Source organism: Rhamphochromis sp. 'chilingali' (assembly GCF_963969265.1).
Source record: "Rhamphochromis sp. 'chilingali' genome assembly, chromosome: 20".
NCBI lineage: Eukaryota > Metazoa > Chordata > Actinopteri > Cichliformes > Cichlidae > Rhamphochromis > Rhamphochromis sp. 'chilingali'.
The window spans coordinates 11,934,613-11,954,541 of record NC_137947.1 but is presented as its reverse complement, the minus strand read 5'-3'; the positions used below and the strand labels follow the sequence as shown (position 1 = coordinate 11,954,541).

At 42.6% G+C, this 19,929-nt stretch overlaps 3 protein-coding genes across 5 annotated transcripts in view; 1 reads left to right on the top strand and 2 right to left on the bottom strand.

The window, feature by feature from the left end:
* The first annotated feature begins 69 nt into the window (after positions 1 to 69).
* pla2g12b (phospholipase A2, group XIIB) lies at positions 70 to 4,124 on the top strand. 2 transcript variants are annotated; one of them, XM_080868485.1, is made up of 4 exons: positions 70 to 805; positions 2,618 to 2,694; positions 2,827 to 2,992; positions 3,102 to 4,124. In XM_080868485.1, exons 1-4 carry the CDS (start codon positions 199 to 201, stop codon positions 3,218 to 3,220), a joined length of 969 nt encoding a protein of 322 aa, XP_080724611.1. In that variant the 5' UTR covers positions 70 to 198; the 3' UTR covers positions 3,221 to 4,124. The 2 variants fall into 2 exon arrangements, with proteins under 2 accessions (XP_080724611.1, XP_080724610.1); XM_080868484.1 differs by having other exon boundaries at positions 2,618 to 2,706.
* Positions 4,125 to 4,881: 757 nt separating this feature from the next.
* oit3 (oncoprotein induced transcript 3) lies at positions 4,882 to 11,236 on the bottom strand (the record flags this gene model as incomplete). The annotated part of the gene is made up of 9 exons (XM_080869307.1): positions 4,882 to 5,034; positions 5,205 to 5,304; positions 6,033 to 6,445; positions 6,603 to 6,763; positions 7,859 to 7,981; positions 8,092 to 8,214; positions 9,227 to 9,337; positions 9,426 to 9,800; positions 11,179 to 11,236. 9 exons carry the CDS (start codon positions 11,234 to 11,236, stop codon positions 4,882 to 4,884), a joined length of 1,617 nt encoding a protein of 538 aa, XP_080725433.1.
* A 2,284-nt stretch (positions 11,237 to 13,520) lies between these two features.
* mcu (mitochondrial calcium uniporter) overlaps positions 13,521 to 19,929 on the bottom strand; it is a 63,958-nt gene continuing 57,549 nt past the window's right edge. For both annotated transcript variants that reach the window (XM_080868148.1, XM_080868147.1), the window contains exons 4-9: positions 19,474 to 19,644; positions 19,263 to 19,367; positions 18,832 to 18,992; positions 18,300 to 18,503; positions 17,315 to 17,431; positions 13,521 to 17,108 (exon numbers count right to left, since the gene is read on the bottom strand). In XM_080868148.1, the coding sequence (XP_080724274.1) occupies positions 17,028 to 17,108; positions 17,315 to 17,431; positions 18,300 to 18,503; positions 18,832 to 18,992; positions 19,263 to 19,367; positions 19,474 to 19,644 (839 nt within the window). In that variant the 3' untranslated portion in view covers positions 13,521 to 17,027. The remainder of the gene's footprint in view (positions 17,109 to 17,314; positions 17,432 to 18,299; positions 18,504 to 18,831; positions 18,993 to 19,262; positions 19,368 to 19,473; positions 19,645 to 19,929) is intronic.

Below are 19,929 nucleotides of genomic sequence, written 5' to 3'. Positions count from 1 at the left end.
GATTGATAGAGGGTGACCTTTGCCCCTGACATGAGGGAATGCTTTGCTGTCTGCCGGAATCTAATCAGAGGTCAAAGTCTTCGCTCTGGATGACAGAGTCAGTCGGGGCAAAGTGTGTTTTTGTCCCTCACAGTCTAAGCTCTTCCCATCCTGTTACTGACGGCTCACTTCTGCTTGGATTGTTGCCACTTCGACACCATGCTGCTTCGGACTGTTGTCCTGCTCCTCCTCTGCCTGTCCACAGGGACGTGTGCCACTTTAGGCTACTACCAGACTGACGCAAAGGAGGACGGAGGCCCTGCTGCTGAGTCAGTTGTCGCTGCCGAAGATGCCTCTGTTGACGTAGCCAAAGAAGGTGTCACTGCTGTTGAAGTAGGTGATTCATCTTCAGCTGAGGCAAACGCAGGTAACAGCGTTTTTGGTGACAAACCGCTGCGTGAAATAGGTGTGAAGGGTAGCCAATCAGGTGACAAACATGAAGAAGATGTCCAGGTGGTAGCAGAAGGTGCTACAGTCAAAGAATCAGTGCCAGGCAGTGATGGGCCTCCTGGAGACAGCCCTGCTCTGAAAGCTTTTACTAAAGAAGCTAAGAGCCTGGAACAACCTTCTTCTGGGGAAGAGGCGAATGAGATCAGACCAGTTCAGACAAACAAGTCCCAGAAAACAGCACAGGAACAAGAAGACAGCAGCTGGGGCCTCAACTCTATTAGAAATAATTTCCAGACTGCGCACGGATACTTCGACTCCCTGGTGGAACTGGTCGGTGGACACAATGGTGTTTGTGAGTACCGCTGCAGAAGATATGGTAAGAATCCATCTTAAAATTCTCTGTTCAAGTTCACCGGTCTTTAAGGGATTTTGAGAAGAGTTTTTACACATTGTTGTTTTTAGCTTCCCCCCAAAAAATGTTTCTGACCCTCAGCAGATTTTCAAATGATTACTGTGTTTTCCACTTCCAATATGCTTCCTTAACTAGATATTTTTTGGTTAGTTCAACTTTTAGATCCGATTCCACTGCTATCAATCAATCAATCAATCAATCAATCAATCAATCAATCAATCAATCAATCAATCAATCAATCAATCTTTATTTATAAAGCACTTTTCATACAAAAAATGTAGCACAAAGTGCTTTACATAGTTAAAAGCAGCCCACTCCACCCTCCAACTCACTCCCCGCACTCTCATTAACATAAATGATGTGAATACATACATATCTTCCCCCCCCCCCCCGCCCACCCACACGCACACTTAATGTAGAGTAAAAATTGGGCTGGGTTCACATGAGCCAAGTGAGGAAACACTATAACAGGGAGCCGTCTGCACCAAGAGCCAGTCACAGACCGCAGCCTCCAGGCACACAGCAGGAGGGAGGCAAAGGAGCCCCCCAGCCAGGCTGAGAGGACCCCCAGAGACCCAGCAGCCACGGTCAATCACAGCCCCGGTGCAGAGAGCCCCCTCCGAGGAAACACTGGAGATATGCCACAATAGGCTATATACAGGGTAAAATGATAAAATAAATAAGAACGGGTTACAATATAAATATAAATATAAATAGAGTAAGAAGATTAAAAAATGGATAAGAATAAAATCAATAAATATTAGGTAAAGCCTGAATTAATAATAAAATAACAGGATAGAATAAATAAGCATAAAATAAATAAACGTTAAGTAAAAGCTAAATTAAAAAGGTGGGTCTTGAGCCTGTTCTTAAAAACATGTACGTTCTCTGCGGCCCTGAGCTCCTCCGGCAGGCTGTTCCACAGACGAGGACCATACCACTGAAACGCTGCCTCTCCGTGAGTATGTGTCCTGACTTTAGGGACAATCAAAAGGCCAGTACCAGAGGACCTCAGGGTCCGCGAGGGTTCATATGGTAAAAGCAGATCTGAGAGATAAGAAGGCCCAAGACCATTAAGACATTTAAAAACCAATAAAAGAACTTTAAAATCGATCCTGAAACACACGGGGAGCCAATGCAGCAATTCTAAAACCGGTGTAATGTGGGCCCGCCCTCTGGTCTTCGTCAGCACACGAGCTGCAGAGTTTTGTAAAAGTTGTAAAGTTGAAATATTCTTCTTAGGAAGACCAGAGAGCAGGGCATTACAGTAATCAATACGACTGGTAATAAAAGCATGCATCAGCATCTCTGTGTTGGCCTGAGAGAGAATAGGGCGGACTCTGGCTATATTTTTTAGATGATAAAATCCAATTTTGGTCACATGTTTAATATGTGGGATAAAACCAAGCTCAGAGTCAAAAATAACACCCAGGTTTTTCACTTGTAGCGAAGGACATAGTGAAAATGCCTCTAATTTAGACAAGAGTTTCTCTCTCTGAGCCTCAGGACCGACGATCAGGGCTAAAGTACTTCTTTATTGATCCAAGATAACATGCCTGGGCCTCAGGCTTCTTATACCGAAACCTGAATGCATCTGTTTATCAGTGGGAGTTTAGCTTTCCCTCGTCTCAATCATCCATATACATGTTCTCAAACAGAAGGTATATCTTATCTGTGAAATGATACACACCTGAGGATGAACAGGAGCAACTCATGAAATTTGTTTGCTAACGCAGTCAAGTTCAAGACCTAAATGAAGCTTCCATGTTTTCTCAGGAGAACTTCCTCAACCTCGTCCTGGCTTCCAGCTCTCAGAGCCCAACGGCTGCAGCACCTCTCTGGTGGGATTCCAGGTGAATGCTGCTGTAGGTTGCCTGTTCATAGCACCAACAGCTTTCAAAGCAATATCATTAACAACCTTAATGGCTGTAAAAGCCACATGTTCGGTTTGAGCAGACTGTGCTGACACAATCTATCTCTGACAGCTTGACCTGGGGATCCCTGCTATGACAAAGTGCTGCAACCAGCTTGACATGTGCTACGAAAACTGCGGTACGAGCAAGTACGACTGTGACTCCAGGTTTCGCTCGTGCCTGCATGGCATCTGCTCTGACCTTAAGAAGAGTCTGGGGTTTGTTTCGAAAGTGCAAGGTGAGATATTTAACTTTCCCCTCTTCCTGCCTGTGCATAGCCACAAGTTGTCAAAGAAGAAAAAATAAATTAATCAGCGTCCCTCCTCTCTCATATTTTTTTCTCCTAGCCTGTGAATCGATGGCAGACGCTCTCTACAACACAGTTTGGACTCTTGGTTGCAGACCTTACATGAACAGCCAGAGGGCAGCGTGTGTCTGCGAGGGAGAGGAGAGGGATGAACTGTGACACAGAACACTATGGACATCATCTGTGTGCTTTTGAAGACAACTAACAGAGTCATATTTTCACACGCATAGCGTGCATTTATAGGCTTCTTTTTTTTTTCCTTCATAGACGAGATGCCTCACAAGAGCCCTCTCAAGATTCAGAGGCCAGAGATTGAAAAAGACATAAAAGAGGAATTTAAGTGAACAATTTCTTTGGATTTATTCACAATTGTTCGTGCATATTCACTCGCCATGCTCCTCATTTTAGGCCAATTGACTCTATGACTCCATTACCATAAATTACTTGATGACTCCAAACAAAGTGTGTGACGGGAAGATAGAAAGGATACTGTCACCGGATTAATTTCCTCTAGACAGAAAGACACCAGATAATTACTGTGGTGCTCAAGGCTCCTTGTGTGCTGCTATCTTAAATTTGTCAAGCTGCTCAAACCTTAAGTCAGTGTCATGTAAATCTAATGCCTACTATGTTAATGCTTGATGTAAGTTATTTGCCAGTTATTTGTTATGTTTATGAATACATTAAAGACTAATTGCAGCTAAACTGACACGATTAACTCCAGATTAATTGTCGGAGTGATGAAGCTTATGCATAATTTCCAGACGCGGGGTTCTGATATTTCTTTCCCAGCACACTGTGATGTGTGGCGTGCTCCTCATCGATTACACCAAGCAAATGAGTCAGAACGCATCTTATAGATGTTTTAGATGGGGTGGGGGGTTTTTTAAGTTGGAGATGGGGTGAGAAATAAACCACTTCCATAAATCCACTAAGTCTCTAAGCTGTAATCAAGCCTGGGAAATGCCTGAAAGTGTGACCCAGAAAATCATCTCTCATGTTGTAGCTGTTATGAGTGATGTGTGGCGCCTTTCTCGCTTTTTAATCGAAATGTCATTCACTTTAAGGTCAGCATAATGTGCTGCAAGTCCAACAGACGCAAACTTGTTATGATGTGTTAATGAGAATAAAAGTTATCTCCAACAATATAAATAACAGCAGAAGGAGGATATACTGTATACACATATATACAGTGCGCTTGGCTTCTTTGTGTCTATGTCTACATTTATTTACTCTCCGGATTACCAGATCAACTGAACTGGACGATTCCTTTTTAAAGGGGTTCCATCATGCTTATGTCCATCTCTATATTTTTATTTTTGGACTCTACTAAAGCTGCTCAAAATTATCCTTATTCATCTTACAACTGGCCTTGGTGCCAATTGTCAGTTCAAGCTGTTTTAACTCCTCTTTCTTTAAACCATCTTTTTTCTGCTTGGCTTCTTCTCAAAAAAAAAAAAAAAGGTGGGTGTAGAAGGTGGGTGAGGTTTTCTTATAGCCAGAGCTGGGTATCCCTTTCTTTGACATCTTACAAATTACAAGAGTACAAAACAAGTCTGAAACTGAATGTTCAGCACAGTCTAAGATCTGAGCTTTTGGCTCATAAGGATTACGTGCACAAACACTGACACGCTGACTTTATTATCTCAAACTCTACGCATGTTTAATCTGGAAAAGCACCACTCAAATAGTGTACGAATGACAGAAAGTGAGAAAAACCATAAAGTGTTCACTTCAGTTTAAATGCAACTGTGCTGATTGTTTAATTTCATGGCTTTTTTGTTGATGTTTGTGTTGATAGCATTGTATAATTGCCATGATTAAGGCAGGATAATGATGGGGCCTGCGCTCAATGCGTGCTGCTCCTGAGGTTCATCCGTCTGAACCTCCCGTCGGACGCGTCCCCGACAGCGCTGAGCACAGCGGGAGTCTCCTGCCCGGCACACTAGCACCTGGCAGTGCAGGAACACTTGCTGTAAACAGAGGAAGCAAGCTTGTTTTGATATTTTGAGACTGCCTTCACAGTGTAAAGGATTCTTCTAATTCACATGGTCTATTAATACAGTCTTTGCAGTATAGAGCTATGCAGGCATAAGTCCACACACATTCGCCAGCTGGCTCCCAGCATGCTCCTTTTACTCACTCGGTTGTCCTTGCCAATGAACTTGAAGACGGGGACCTGGTAGTGCTTAGAGAGCTGGTCCTTTGACGAGTACTGTGTCATTGTTTCATCAGCAATACATCTGCGTGTGAAGCCAAAGAGAGAAACTAGAGTCACACATGCATCTTAATGCAATAAAAAGAGATCCATAAATGTTTCTAACAAGGCACTTCATTAAGAGATTAGATGCTTCAAGGTCCTGACAGCCTGCCGCATTTGTTGGCAAGCATGAATATAGATTTAGTGATGACCTATTGTGTCTGCAGAGGAAAACTGCATTCACTGGAAAAAAGCGTGTTTCATACATTTTAAAAATTTTGTTTCCATTTTTCTACCCAAAACTATGTGTTGTATTTTTTCTGAACTAGTCAGAGTACAAGACAGAGTGACATTTTTCAGCTGAAAGAGTGATTTCCGGTTGGATAACTGTTGAGCACCTGATGCCAAGAAGACCTTTATAAGACACAGCAGTGGGATCTCATACTGATGACATTTACTACAATAACTGGAACTCAATGCACTTCTATTGTTAGCAAGGCAGAAACGTCTTTTCTGATAAATAAATAAAGTAAAATCTGTTTGCGTGGCTATTTACACCAGACTGATTGTTTTGATTATTTCTTCAGACATCTATCTGTCTATCTGTCGCCTGCAAATGTAAAGACAATTTTTAATTTAAAGTAGATTATTGCATTATATCTTTGCCCAGTAGAGGGCTGCAAAACAGACAGTGATTAATTGAAGAAACAAATAAGGCACATAAATATATACATTATATATGAAATGAAATAACATGAAACCTACACTCACCCATCTCTGATGAGGTAGTACTTGAGGGCCTGGTCAGCTTTGGGCCCCGGTGTAGCAAAGCAGCTCTCCACCAGGGAAGAGAGACCATCCACTCTCTCCTTAGGCTCAACCCCAAAGAAGAGGGAGTCATGCAGGCGGAGCTGGGGTGGGGTGCGGTAGGCCTCTGAAAACTGGGCATCCTTAAAAAGCTCTAAGGAGAAAGTGAAGACCCCCTCACTGTGGCCCTCCAGCTCTAGGGCTGAGTTGCGCTGGCTTGCCTGGTATCCGTCTGAAACCTGATATTCCCTGGGGAACTCACAGGTAACTGGGAGCACCAACTTGCCGGTGCGGACTATTAAGTCCCCGCTGCTTCCTGGGCTGCTCCTTGGGAGACCTGTCACCAGGTTGGTCCCTACAATCTTATTAGCTGTCACCTGAGAGCGAACATGTATATTACATTAATGGGTTTTTCAGTTAGTAACAAGCTTGAGCAACCCATATTAAAGTGCACTGCTCATTTTTCAAAGCCTTCGGCTTACATATTTAACCCAGGGCACATTCTATCAAAAATTCCACCCCAGTTCCTCTGACCTCAACTACTGTGCCACATGTCTTGAGGCTGAAGTTGAGGTTGATGTGTGTGCCATTGGAGACACCCCGACAAGATGAGTTGGAGAGAAAGAGCTCCAGGCCGCCTACAAGGTCCTTAGGAACTGATACTGTAATAGAGCTGGAATCACACTGGACAGGAACTGCAGAGGGGGGAGTCAAAGATATCACAGATTCTTTATAACACTATAAAAAAGAAATCGCCAACTATTACATGGATAAAACAACAAAAAGCTGCTTAAAATGATCTCACAGTTGAGTGATCATTATACAACAACATATGCCACATCACACAGTATGATGCCCTGTGGTGAGAAGTAATGATACAGAAACCAGTAAAAGCAAGCTGCCGAGTTCTATCAGCAGAAAAACAAGGAGCAACTACAGGAGCCAGGATGAGCCATCGAACTACTGACCTTCCAATACGTAGACGACCAGCTCTATCTCCTGAGCCACAGCCGCCCCAAGACACTGCTTCATTCTACCACTAGTGGCCGCTTAACTTTTCTAAGTAGTTTCTACTGATTTATCACTTTCTTGCTGGAAATTTCTGAACATGTGATGCCGTGCTGTTGTTTTTTATGTGTTGCGCAAGGAAAAGAAACAAATTGTCAGTTTTGGTAATTACATCTTATTTCCATAAACAAAGTATTGCTGGCTCCAGCTCCCCCACTGTGAATATCAGCATCATTCCTTTTATGTTTTGGCAAACTGTTGTTCAAGGGATTTAAATCCAAAAGCCTTGATTTTGTTTGTACTCTTTTGACAACATTAGTGCTTGATCACTGAGAAATAAATCAAGAATAAAATAATGTTTACAGGTGAATGTTTTTGCATTCTGACTTAAAAGAACATTTTTTTCTTGATTTATTATCTAGTGAACTGTTAATCAAAAACTTAATCTGCTCAATAAACCATAATAAAAATGTTTTTTTCTTTGGAGTCTTCTTTCATAAATGACAAAAAAACAAAAAAAACAAACAGACAACAGACAATTTTTCTTGATTCTCAAAAAAGGCTCTCTAGAAAAGGCCAATCATGTTATTCTCTTCAAATATGATTATAGGTCGTCCCTGACAACAGTAATAATAAACCTGAAGAAATGCACTCACCTCATATCTCTGCTGAAAAATCAGATGAGATAAATCCAAACATTTATCTTCACGGCTGCTTCTTTTTTTGCCCGATTGATTACCTATCACTGATATCTACCTTTTTTTTCTCACTCACACACGCACCTTGACACGTGCGCTTGTCCTCTCCCAGCTCCAGCCCTCTGGGACAGTGGCACTGATAGGAGTCCAGCAGAGCGGAGCAGCCATGACTGCAGCCTCCATTGTTAACATGACAGCCTGCTATCTCTTCAACACAGAGAACAGGAGAGTATTTGGAGGTGTGTGTGTGTGTGTGTGTGTCCAGTTTACTCATCTCTGTACAACAAATACACATAAGTGCACGCCTGTGCTTGTACCTCTACAGGTGCGTCCATCCTCATCCAGCACACGGCCTCGTCCGCACTCACAGCGCCAAGAGCCTTTGGTGTTCACGCATACCTCTGCACAGCCACCGTTGCCCTGATCGCATTCGTTCACATCTGAGCACACACACACAGGTTCAGATATTAATATCAGATGAGTTTCGTTTTAAATAACTGAGCAGCAGATGGGTAGAGTGGAGTGTATCACCTTGAGGCCATCCACTTAGGAATGATACATCAACTTTAAAGGACTTTAAACCTGCATTTATAATCCTGAGAGGCCCAGTAAAGAAATAATGATGGATGAAATAAAAGTGTGCGGTGAAACAAAAGTGAGAGTGCAAAAGAGCGAAGAAAGAGTGAGCCAAAATGAAGAAATGAGAACGTAATTACTGAGGTGAGGACTGGCAGATTTGGTAGATGGATGAATAATGAGATTATGGTAAATTTCAAACTGGCCAGGCTGCCCTAGCATGCCTGTCAACCATCATTAAGCCCCGGTATGCCACACACAAACACACACACGTACACCTGCAGATGCTCACCTTGAGCGTATACCATAAATCAGTATTTTAAAATGTTTGATTGCTTCTGTTGCTTTTTTAAATCAGGCTCTGCTCCTTAAAATAAAATAAGCTTTATTTTAATATTAATATTCTAAAGACGTTGTGATAGGCTCATTAAAAATAAGTAATGAACAGTGAAAATAGTTAAGAGAAAGATTACCAGTTGAACGATTTGGGGATATGAGTGAACCAACACACAAGACAAGACTTAAATATTAATATATTCATATTTGTATACTTTATACCTTGGTATACCAATCTCTTTGTGAATGAATGTCTTGTACAAATGATCGTGCTATAGGTGATATAAATACATAGAGCAGCAATCGTCACCCTACTTGCCACTGGATATTACGTTGGGTAAATGAGGAATAACATAGGAACAGCTTAATTAGAAAATAAAACAGTTGCGTGAACCGACTGCAAATCCAGCTGGATTGATTTTTCTTGTTGTTTTCCACGAAACGTTTCCAGCCTATCTGTCTTCCGTGTTCCCTCGCTTATCTCTGTCTGTTGCACAACTTATCTGTCTCCTCCACTTCCTCCCTCTCTGCATGTCTCACCCAGGCATGTTTGTCCGTCTGGTCCCAGGACATTTCCAGGGGCGCAGCGGCAGTCAGACTGCGGACACGTGGGACCCGTGCAGTCGGCCTCATCGCAAATATCGTAGAAATCTTTGCAACACACAAAAACAACAAAGTCAGGCTACTGAAAAAAGCATCTCACGAACCAACAGATGTCACATCCGACGTGCTCACTCACGGCCACAGTACACATGGAAGCAGACTGACGGCCTTGGCAGGCGGTACACAAAGTATCCTCCAGGACAGGCCTTCACATCCACGCTGGCGTTCCACTGGCAGCAGTTGTTGCTGAAGCTGGCGCAGACAGGCAGGGTGATGATGCCCTCATGGAGCTTTGGGTGGCTGCCATTGAGCCAAATGGGGGCGTGTGTGCCACAGTGATTCTCGGAGATGCAGAAGGTGGGCATGGCATCCCCGGCCATGCCTGTGAAGCGATACCATTCACCGGAGACGTGGCTGTCACACAGGGGCACGCCGGATGACTGGTTGACGTGGTAGTCTGTGTTCCTCCACGGTTCGTTCAAGCTGATGTACGCAGAGCAGGGGTCCAAGACTGAGGCGGGGTGGTGGGAAGGGAGAAAATAAGCACCACATGATTAGATCCTTAAAAAGTAAGATAAATGTGTTTAATATAAATCATTTAAACTGTAAATGATGAATCATTGAGAAAGAAGTTTGGCATATAAAGGCTCAGAAAGAGGCTTTGGTGCGCACTCTATTGTATATTTGAATTCAAGTTAACACCATTAGGTACTTTGCCCACTTGACCATTTGTTACCATGAAAGCTTTGGATTGGCCAGATAGATGGAAACAGCTTAATTGGACTAAAAGCCAACAAGCTGTCCTCAAAGGCCTCTTTAGCCAATGAGTTCTGTCAGTGGTGACTCTTTTCACTACTGCCAGCAGAATCAAGAGAGAGCGACTGAACAGGGAGAATAAACAAAGTGCAGGAAAACGATCAATAGTATTTCCCTTCTTCATGCCCTTTTTAACAGTGTAATTAAGGGGCAGACATAAAACAAAAGGTGACAGCATGAGGGAGTGGGCAATGAGAGGAAAAGAAGGGTTTAACAGACAGTATTCGCAGGGCTGAATAAGCAGACAGATCATGGAAGTGCTTTGTGTGTGACACCTGACAGAACGAAGCTCACCAGAGACGTGAAGGCAAACACATACAGTACAGTGCAGACTGTGCTATTTGTCTAATTTTGTGACTATATAGGCCTCCGCCAACTAATGGACAGTACATCTTGTCACCACGCTGCTCAAGTAAAAGCAGACAGATCAATCCGCAGTCTGAGTCTTCTGACAGCATTAATGGCCATTTCTGAGAGACGTACGACTGACCAAATGTGCCCGGCTCCAACAGCACAGAAGGGGCAAAGGACATAGCTGACTCATGCGGATGTATGCTAATGGGAGCATTAAATCTTCCAGATAGGGCATGAATAACTTAATAAGGCTTTGGGGAGAATATGGAGCCATGTCTGACCTGATCTTGTCTGTACAAATGAAGATGAAGAGCAACAGTGCACAAACTTACTCTCTTTCATATCACTTTTTTTTTTGTTAAAGGTTACAGCTAGTATTATTTTATTAATGTGGACAAAACAAGAATGACCTGATCACTCTAACAACTTCTTGTGTGGCCAAAGCCCGACATTGTTTATTGCTCTGTGCCTGGTTTTCCAGTAACACTGCTAATCTGCTTAAAAACTCACCAGAGCATTAAATGTGTATAAATCCACATAGTACCCAAAAACTGCACTTATCTGAGCTTTTCTTTAGATTTATGTAAAAACTACAGTAATGCTTTTGGCAGCTTGACCATTAAATTTCACGTTGCTTTTAATCACAGTAAAAACGTTTTTATAGTAGACATACCTGCTTATTTTGGACGTAAGTATAAAAAATTGCATAATCCACTTACCTACACCTGCAACTGCAAGAATCTCCAGCGCCAGACCGGTAATTACCAAAAAAATCATGATCTGCTTTCTCGCTGTTGGTTAGAAGATCCAAGCTCAAGCCTGAGTGTGTTTGTGTATGTGCGGCACTTCTGATTCATCTTTTTGAGGAAGTCTGTTTTTAATAGTCACCTCTTATCTTTGTCAAATTGTCATGTCCCTCTCTCACCTTGAATCCCTGACCTTCTGCTCCCCAAATCCAGTAACAGGACCATCCTCCCATTGTTTCCATCAGAAAACTATTTTTACACTGCACATGCCTTTAAAATATCCAACACATGTTTTCTGACTGGAGCTTGAGACACGTCTGTCCTTCCTTTCTTCCTGATTTAAAGCTCGTTGAAAAAACGAGTGATGATCTAATCTCGGTTTAACCAATCTGATTAAACTGCTTAGCGTCCCGCTGAAGCATCTTTCACTTCAAGATGGTGACGGCGAGGTTTGCACACTCAAATTTTAGCGCAGCAAGACCTTTGATGAGGACAAACTGATCCAGCAGAGTCGACGTGTGCTCGTAGGTTTTTCAGGCCGCCAGCGGAGGTATCTACAGCTTTGCCCTTTTCATTTAAAACCTGCAGAAGCCAACCTGAGGCTTGCAGTTTTTGTGTCTCATTATGTAATTAAGTCAGTGGAGACATTAATCCATGAGGTAGTTAGAAGAAATGAGTCAGAACACTTAGCTCTGTAAGTAAGATGTCGTTAGTCCTCCTGGCTGCAAGTCTCTGGGGAACAAATAGACTGAATCAGCATTGTATTTTAGAACAGTGCAGGAGTTTCATAAATTATATGTTTATATGTATTATAAAACCTTATTTGCTCCTTTATGTAATGCTCTTAATTTTTCCTATTTAAAGGCCAGATTTTTAGGCTTATATGTGGACAACTGAGTCATAATCTGAATAAGTTACTATAGTTTGACTTCTTCATGACTTTGCTTAAAAGGATTGCTTTTGCCTTAAGGATCAATGCTTTCTTTTAGGCTTGATTTTTAATATTATGGCGTTAAAGAGGGTGACATGATGGTGGTTAGCACGGTCATTTCACAGCAAGAAGGTCCGGGGCTCAACTCCAGGCTGGGCTTTCTATGTTGAGTTTGAATTTTCTCCCCGTTTGTGTAATTCTTTCAAGGTACATTGGCTTCTTCCCACAGTCCAAAGACATGCATGACGTTAGGTTAACTGGCGATTCTAAATTCACCGTAGGATGGATGAAGCAAGCTGAGTAACTGATGATGAATGGATGAACTCCATCCATGGATGCAGATGAGGAGATTGGTGACTCGTCGAGGGTGTACCCTCCCTCTTACCCTATGACAGTTGGGATAGTCTCAAAACCTCCCTACGACTGTAAAACGAATAAGCAGAAGATGATGATAAGGAACCACACACCTCTGTGAGTTGGTCAGTTTTGTTAAAGCTGCACTGCCGGATCCAGTTCCTGACACTAAATCCCATTTATGATCCTTTAGCTGAGATTGACCTGTTGGATTTTTAACTAAATGAGCAGCTAGGTACTAACCAGAAAGGTCATGAAGATTAGAGATCACATTTAGTTTGCTCTCAAGACAATTGTGACAGCTCTAATGATTCATTTGGATGAATTTTTTTTCCTATCAAGATGTTTTGCAAAACTATTGAGACCATGACCTTAGCTGTATTTTACTTGTGAGCAGACAGGAAGTTATATGTCAAATGTCAACAACTGACCTCACACTCACATTGGTCACTGTGAGTGTTTTTCTGCTGTCATTAGCATTTAGCTTAAAGCAGTGATGCACCCAAGTGTAACCACACAGCGATATGGCTCATGGCTTTTCTCGGGTTATTCAAGGGAAATGATTCCTTTTCTGCTCTAATGATCAAAATAAGATTGAAAAAGCACCAAAAATAAAAACAAGAGTGTGTTGATTCTCAGATCTATCTCATAGGATGTCCTGTGCAGGAAGGGCTGAAGGCCAAGGAAAGTCTGGGGAAGTCATCGAGACCTTGGAAAGCTTCTTGTAAACATCGGCAGCGTTACACATTAATCACAAATTTCAACCGGACCACTGGTTCCAAAAACTGGATAAGGATTTTATTGATAATTGAATTACATTTCTCTTTTATACATATTTCATAAATGATACAGGATTTTACATTTTCTTTCCTTTTTTTTCCTTTTGTTTTTTTTTTTTTTGCCAACATTACAGCATCATGTCAACAGGAGAAAAGAAAAAGTAAATAAGAGGTCAGAATGAAGTACGAGATCATTTTCAACCCAATAATCTGCTTCATTCTTCAGGCATTTTAAACAAATCTTATTGTAAGTGCTCACACCCACGCAACAAAGAAACAAAACAAGAAATTCAGAACATAACAAATTCAAAACATTGTAATAATGTGACTTTGGAGAAGAAAAAAGGCTGGGGGTTGATGAAAAAGAATAACAGGAGGGATACGAACCGGAGATAGCCCCCAATAAGCTAAGAAAATGCACCTGCCACTTTTACTTTGGACTCCAAGACGAGAGGTCATAAAACCTCTTTTATAGGTGGCTTTTTTTCCATTTATTGGGGAGCTGAGGGAAGGGATTTAAGGGAGTAAACAAGGTGAAGATGGGCTTTGAGCATTTGGTTGGCCTGGATTTAAATCAGATTTGGCAGGGCAGATTCTAAAGACGCAACCCCGCCTCGCTGCCCTTTATAACTAGGAATCTCTACAAACAACGTTCTTAAATTATCTTTGCAGTTATTTTGATAAATCATCGTTTTTTTATTTATTTTTTTAACATATTTCCCATGTAAACATACATTCATGCAACACCCTCTTTAGAATAAAGTTTCCCTATATTTGATATATTGTTTTAAAAAAAAGTTTTAAAAAAAAAGGCAATAAACGGTGGATGGCATGAAAAAAGAAAAAGGAGGCTGTGACGATGATGATGATGATGATGGAGTTGTTGTGTAGAAACAGCAGAGGGGAGGACTCACCTTCTGCAGAACATCTCCAAGGAAACACCATTTTCTGTGTGTGTGTGTGTGTGTGTGTGTGTGTGTGTGTGTGTGTGTGTGTGTGTGTGTGTGTGTGTTCAGGACAGACAAATTTAAAGCTGATGACGGCCGTAAAACGGGATGAGAGCCAAATTGATTTTTAGCGCCATTGACAAGCGGCAAATAGGAGCAAAGGACTCATGAATATGGTGATGTGCACTTTTGCTCTCTGTGCACTAGACATGCAGGTTCAAACAAACACTCATGTACACAGACACACACACACAGCAAAAAATTGATTTCCACTTCCACAGAGTGAAATTTAACCCTTCTTTGTGGGAAAAAAAAAAAGACAGATTAACTTTCTCTTCTTATAGTTTTTCCTATCATGTATCATGTTGCCGTTCACCAAATTGCTACATTGTCAAAAAAGTTTAAATAATTAATGATCCAAAAGGCACCTTTTCCCTGGGAGGTAAAACACACACACACACACACACACACACACACACACACACACACACACACACACACACACACACACACACACACACACACACACACGGTAACAGTTTCGACTAAAAATCCTGCCTTGAGATCTGCAGGTCTAACCTTTGATTTGACCCTAAAATCATGCATTTTAATATAAAATCTGTATTTTAACACAAGCATCTCATCAGTAGGATTTTGCCAACTGTTCACACACAGGCACAGGATGATCTGGAGCTGAAGTCCACGTGTGCCTCCCCTCTGCAGAAGTGAAGATAACTGGCTTTGAGAAGCTATAGAGATGATTATGGGGGGAAGAAAAGGCCACCAATCCTCGGCCTGAACATAAATTTATATGTGAACCTGGCAAAGGTTTATTCCATGACCATCCCCCCTAAATAAAAATGGACAACATAAATATATGGCTTGTACAACCTCTGAATAAGACTTCAGCTTGATGTGGATGACTCTTTAGCAAATGTGCAAAAGAAAGGTGTCCAATTAAGTACAAAATTGCAATAATGCTCCTACACATTCACAGATTTCTACTGAGGGCATACCACAGCATGCAGTCTACCCCGCCTTGCCATCAAGGGAGCAGGGAGGGAGGGGCATTACAGCAGCAGTGGGAGGAGAACACTCTGGATTTGTTTCTGAATGAGAAAACCTCTATGACTTCAATGCCATGACACTTGTTTTGTTGTTGGATTGAGCTTTTATTTTGTGATTTCATTTGGTAAGAGAAAGAAAAAAAAACACAAGATGGCAAGACAATGGTTACTGAGCTGCGGGGAGTTTACTAAAAACCTCTAGCTATTAAGAAAGTTTTTGTAGAAGCCAGTTCATCAAGTGTATTACCATGCTTGTAAGTTTGTCTGAGGCAATGATCGGTAAAGATTTCAACCTTGCCGTTATGTTAAGCGTTTCTACAGCAATTGCTGCATTCAGATAATTAAAGAAGTCAAACAGCACCCTTGTATTTGGATTCCCCCCAATCCCCTTGGCAGCCATGCAGACGAGCCTTACATCCACCTTGAATGCTGTTATTGTGGCACATACAGTGTGCATTTGCCATGAAAATGCATAAAAACTGGTAGCTTTATGTATGTACTGCATATAGGGCGATGCTTTTTATGTGTGTGCGTATGCGACTAAGTGTGTGTTGGACTGTTAGTGGGCTTCCTTCATGGCAGGAGATCTTTATAGAGGGTGTAAGATGAGCTGTTTGATGCCAAAAAAAAGAAGAAACAAAAAGAGGTTTGTTGTATGAGAGCTCCTCCCCCCACTGAAAAAACTAGCCTCTGGTCATCTGGTTTATTTGATTGTATACATATATATTCATATTTTTCCATAACAAATATACTATGGCTTTCAAAATAAAAAGTGCCAAAATATTTTTATCATTTTTTTTTCTTTTTGTTTTTTTGGAATAAAAGAACACACAGTGATGTTGTTGTCGGTAGTACTGTCATACTTGCGCAGGCTGGGCCGCTACAGGGCGTTAAAACAGGAAGAGGATATGAGGCGTTTTCAATCCTGCATCCTGCGAGTGGAGACGGACTCCTGACGAAGGAAGGTCAATCTGTGACAGCTGTCCGTCGCCTGGAGGAGGCGCGGCTCCGAGAGGGAGAGGCAGCAGGAGTCGGCCACAGGAAAAACGAAGGTCTTCCCGATGGTGTGACTGCGGTCGGGATTTCTTGTAAACGTGTCCTCGCAGCCTGCCCCGTCCAAGAGGAGGCGTGTGTGTTGACAGTTTGACCACTAGAGATAGAAGGACTGCGCCGCCGTGGTAACCCGCAGGGCAGCCAAGGTCAGTGTCCCAAGGTAGCCTGAAAGTCCTGCCAACACACACAGACACACACACAGCTGCCCCCGCTGCGTGTTCCTTGTCGTGAGTGTTCTACAGGTGTAGTAATTCCCGTTTCATCCCTGGAGTTACCTGCCGGCTGTCCCTCTGGAGACTTGAGGCATATCCATTGTGGCCAATTTAATGCTATCGTCATCGTCTTCCTTTTCCATCATCCCCAGCATCCATCAGCTGTGAGACGTTTTCAGTTCTTGATGTTCTCACCATCCTGTTTTTTTCGCCTTTTAGCAGTTTTTGCTTGCAATTCCGACTCAAGGTTCCAGTCGGGAAAAGAAAAAGAAGAACCCAAAAAAGAAAAGGAAAAAAAAAGGAGAAAAAAACCTCCGTCAGAGAATAAAGGGATGGGATTATCGGGTGCGGGAGGGATGCAGGGATAGGGGACTCTAAGAGAAATGGATGGGAAAGAGGGAGGAGGGAGTAGGACAGCAGAAGAGAAGAGGAAAAAAGTGGGTTGCAGGAGCTGAGCGAGGGGGAGGTCACTCTTCCCATCAATTTTTGCCGTCGGTGAGTTGCTGAATCGGGAGCTGGAGCTGGAGCGGGTCCCGTAGACGCTTCAGATCTAACTCCACCTGAAGAGGATGTAAAGTGAGAGAGGAAAATGAGGGAAGTGAAAATTCAAATAAATAAATAAAATGTGGCGGGGTGGTACAAAGCCGCATGTATCCACTGGCACAACAAATCCGAGAGCTGAACTGCAAAATGCGTGAATCCCCAGTGCGACTGCAGCGCTGGTTTTACATTACAAAACACCCAGCTTTCAACCGAGCAACTATACCTCAGCGATATCATCCTTCAGCTTGTTGTACTTCTCAATGTCGAAGCGTGTCCTTTTCACCCCCTTGTGGAAGAACAGCAGATACTGCCTGTCTCTGGCGTCGGGATAAACGTACTCCTGCAGGTTACAGAGACACGCAGTCAGAGCTGTGTGTAAGAGGACCCAGTTTATCAGAAACCTTCCATCTACTCATTTCTATAGGAGTGAGAAAGCCAACATCAAATTGGCTCCATGTCCTTGGATTTAAAAATTTATGGTAATTGTATAAACGCTGAACACATTTCTGAAGGGCGACGATGTCACCAGGCTTTAAAAAGTTTTTTAAAAATCCATTAAATTTCCCAAGTGTGATGATTTCCTGGGTGGGTTCTTAACAGATTTTCGGCATAACTGGCCTACAATGAGTCACACTTTTTGGTACAGCGAAAGCACCCAAAACACAAGTGTGGAGACTAGAAAAAAGGCTTTCAATACGATAATATGAATAGATCGATTCTATTTCCATGCTTTTTGTCAGGCAACAGTGCACGATTGTTAATTAACAAAACAAATCAGCAGGGAAAAGGAGTAAATCCACATATTTGATTAGGTTCTATCAAAGCTGAACTTTTTTCTATTATAAGTGACTTCAGTGGTTATCAGAATGTAAAAATATTTAACAGGAACACTGCCTGAATGCATATTACATCCGTTTGAGCTTGTCTTTGGATGGCATTTCCATAGATCGAGAAAAAAGAGAAACACATCCAAGGCACTCCATTCGCTTCATGCCTTCACTCTCATGATACAGGTTCTCAGATTTAATCCACTGCTTTGCAGCATTCAAACCATTATTAGGTTTGAATTATTAGGTATACAGATTTCTCCTGGTTTTCCACCAGTATGAATCTTCAAACATGGATGCTTAGATCATGTGATAACAAGGTGTAAACATGAAAGCTAAGGCCTTTACATCTTTATCCAAGTTTGAAGACTGTGGTCTTACCTGACGTGTTAGAACGAAGTAGGCATACATGGCCATTGCAGTGCCGTAAGTGATGAAGTAGGTGACCGGCTCCATGATATCCCAGGAGTACTCCCACCAGGTTAGCCTGGCCAAGATACCAAACTGGGTTGCCATATACGCCATGCCACCCCACAACACCCAAGTGGTGCGTCGCTCTGCCTTCTTATTCAGCTCCTCCTTCACCTGCACAGGAGATAATACAGAAACCGCACATGCGTTCACAAGCGGAGCACATAAAACTATTTTCCATTAGGTCAGTAATTCCCTTCAGTACACAAGTAACAACTGAATAACAACATTTTAGTTATATTAGCCATGTCGTGTGAATTGTGACTGGGGTGATATGCTATACTAGTTACATAACAGCTTCTTGTCTCCCATGAAAAAATTTAATAAAAGCATGCAGGTCACTTAATTTCAAGTTCCCTGATGTTGTGGTGAAGGTTAATCGTCTTGTAGCAGCACAAATTTCAATATTACAGCACTCCAAAACACGTTAAGAGAGTTAGACCTTCTCTAGGGGGCGGAGTTGTGAGTTCAGGTCCTCCAGTCGTCCAATTAGCTCACGCTCTTTGCTAAGTTGGTGCTCGTCGATGCGCAGCGTGGTATAGAGCTGCTGCACCAGAAACTTGACATCGTTCAACTTTTCCGCCTCCTCGTGGGGCAACAGCTCTGAAGTTAAACACACAAATGCAAATAAATAAACAGGCTTCCCACATGCTGGCAATAAAATCCTGACTTCCTCTTATTGGTGACGCCCCCTAAGGCAGAATTCAGACAAGAATTTCAGGCTTCAGTGGTTGTGCTTCTTATTATGCTAAAGCACCTATCACCATGATCACTGCAACCCCCAAAACACCTGTCACACCCACAGTCGCAGCGGTACACGCCATGATTGAAATCTGCCTAACAACGAACAGCAGAGGCTTCGCCGGTTCTCACCTCTCCTCGGTGGCCGCACGAGGTGTGTGGTGTCGTTAATAACGAGCTTGAAATCATCCAGCAGCAGGATGTCTATTCCTGTGGAGGAGGCAACCCTCGCCCCATCTGAAGAGAAAGAGAAACGGGGAGAAAATAAGAGAGGGCTTACGCAACAAAAAGGTACTGGAACTAAAGGTTATGAGGTTTTGTTCACTTGTGTGTGTGAGCATACCCATAGAGTAGATGGCGACCCGGTCGATGCCTCTGTCCTCTGCCTGGAGCTGTTGGAGGAAAACTCCCACACAGTCGCTGAGAGGTTTGAGGGTGAACTGACAGCGCTCTCGTCTGGACGGCAAACTGACTGAGATCACCGGCAGCCCGTTCTGATACACCACCGTCACCTCTGTAGGGGTCGCGAGTAAGAAAACAGGGACGGGTCGAACGTCACAAAAGCAGTAATCTTGCACAACCTCAATGCCCAAAAAATTAGGATGCTGAGTAAAATGGAAGTACATACAGAATGCAATGATTTACAGTATGTGTGCAGTTTAGCATCATCTTGCTGAAGTAAACAACAACTTCCCCGGATTGGAGCACATGCTCCTCTAAAACCTGTGTATACCTTTGAGCATTCATAGTGCATTTCCAGATGCGCAAGCACTAACTCCCACATACCATCAGAAATGCA

Excerpts from the sequence above, each read along its gene's own strand:
- pla2g12b (XM_080868484.1), top strand. The coding sequence starts at position 199 with ATGCTGCTTCGGACTGTTGTCCTGCTCCTCCTCTGCCTGTCCACAGGG. Across the intron at positions 2,707-2,826 it reads GATTCCAGGTGAATGCTGCT|CTTGACCTGGGGATCCCTGC; the intron begins GTAGGTTGCCTG and ends TATCTCTGACAG. Across the intron at positions 2,993-3,101 it reads GTTTGTTTCGAAAGTGCAAG|CCTGTGAATCGATGGCAGAC; the intron begins GTGAGATATTTA and ends TTTTTCTCCTAG.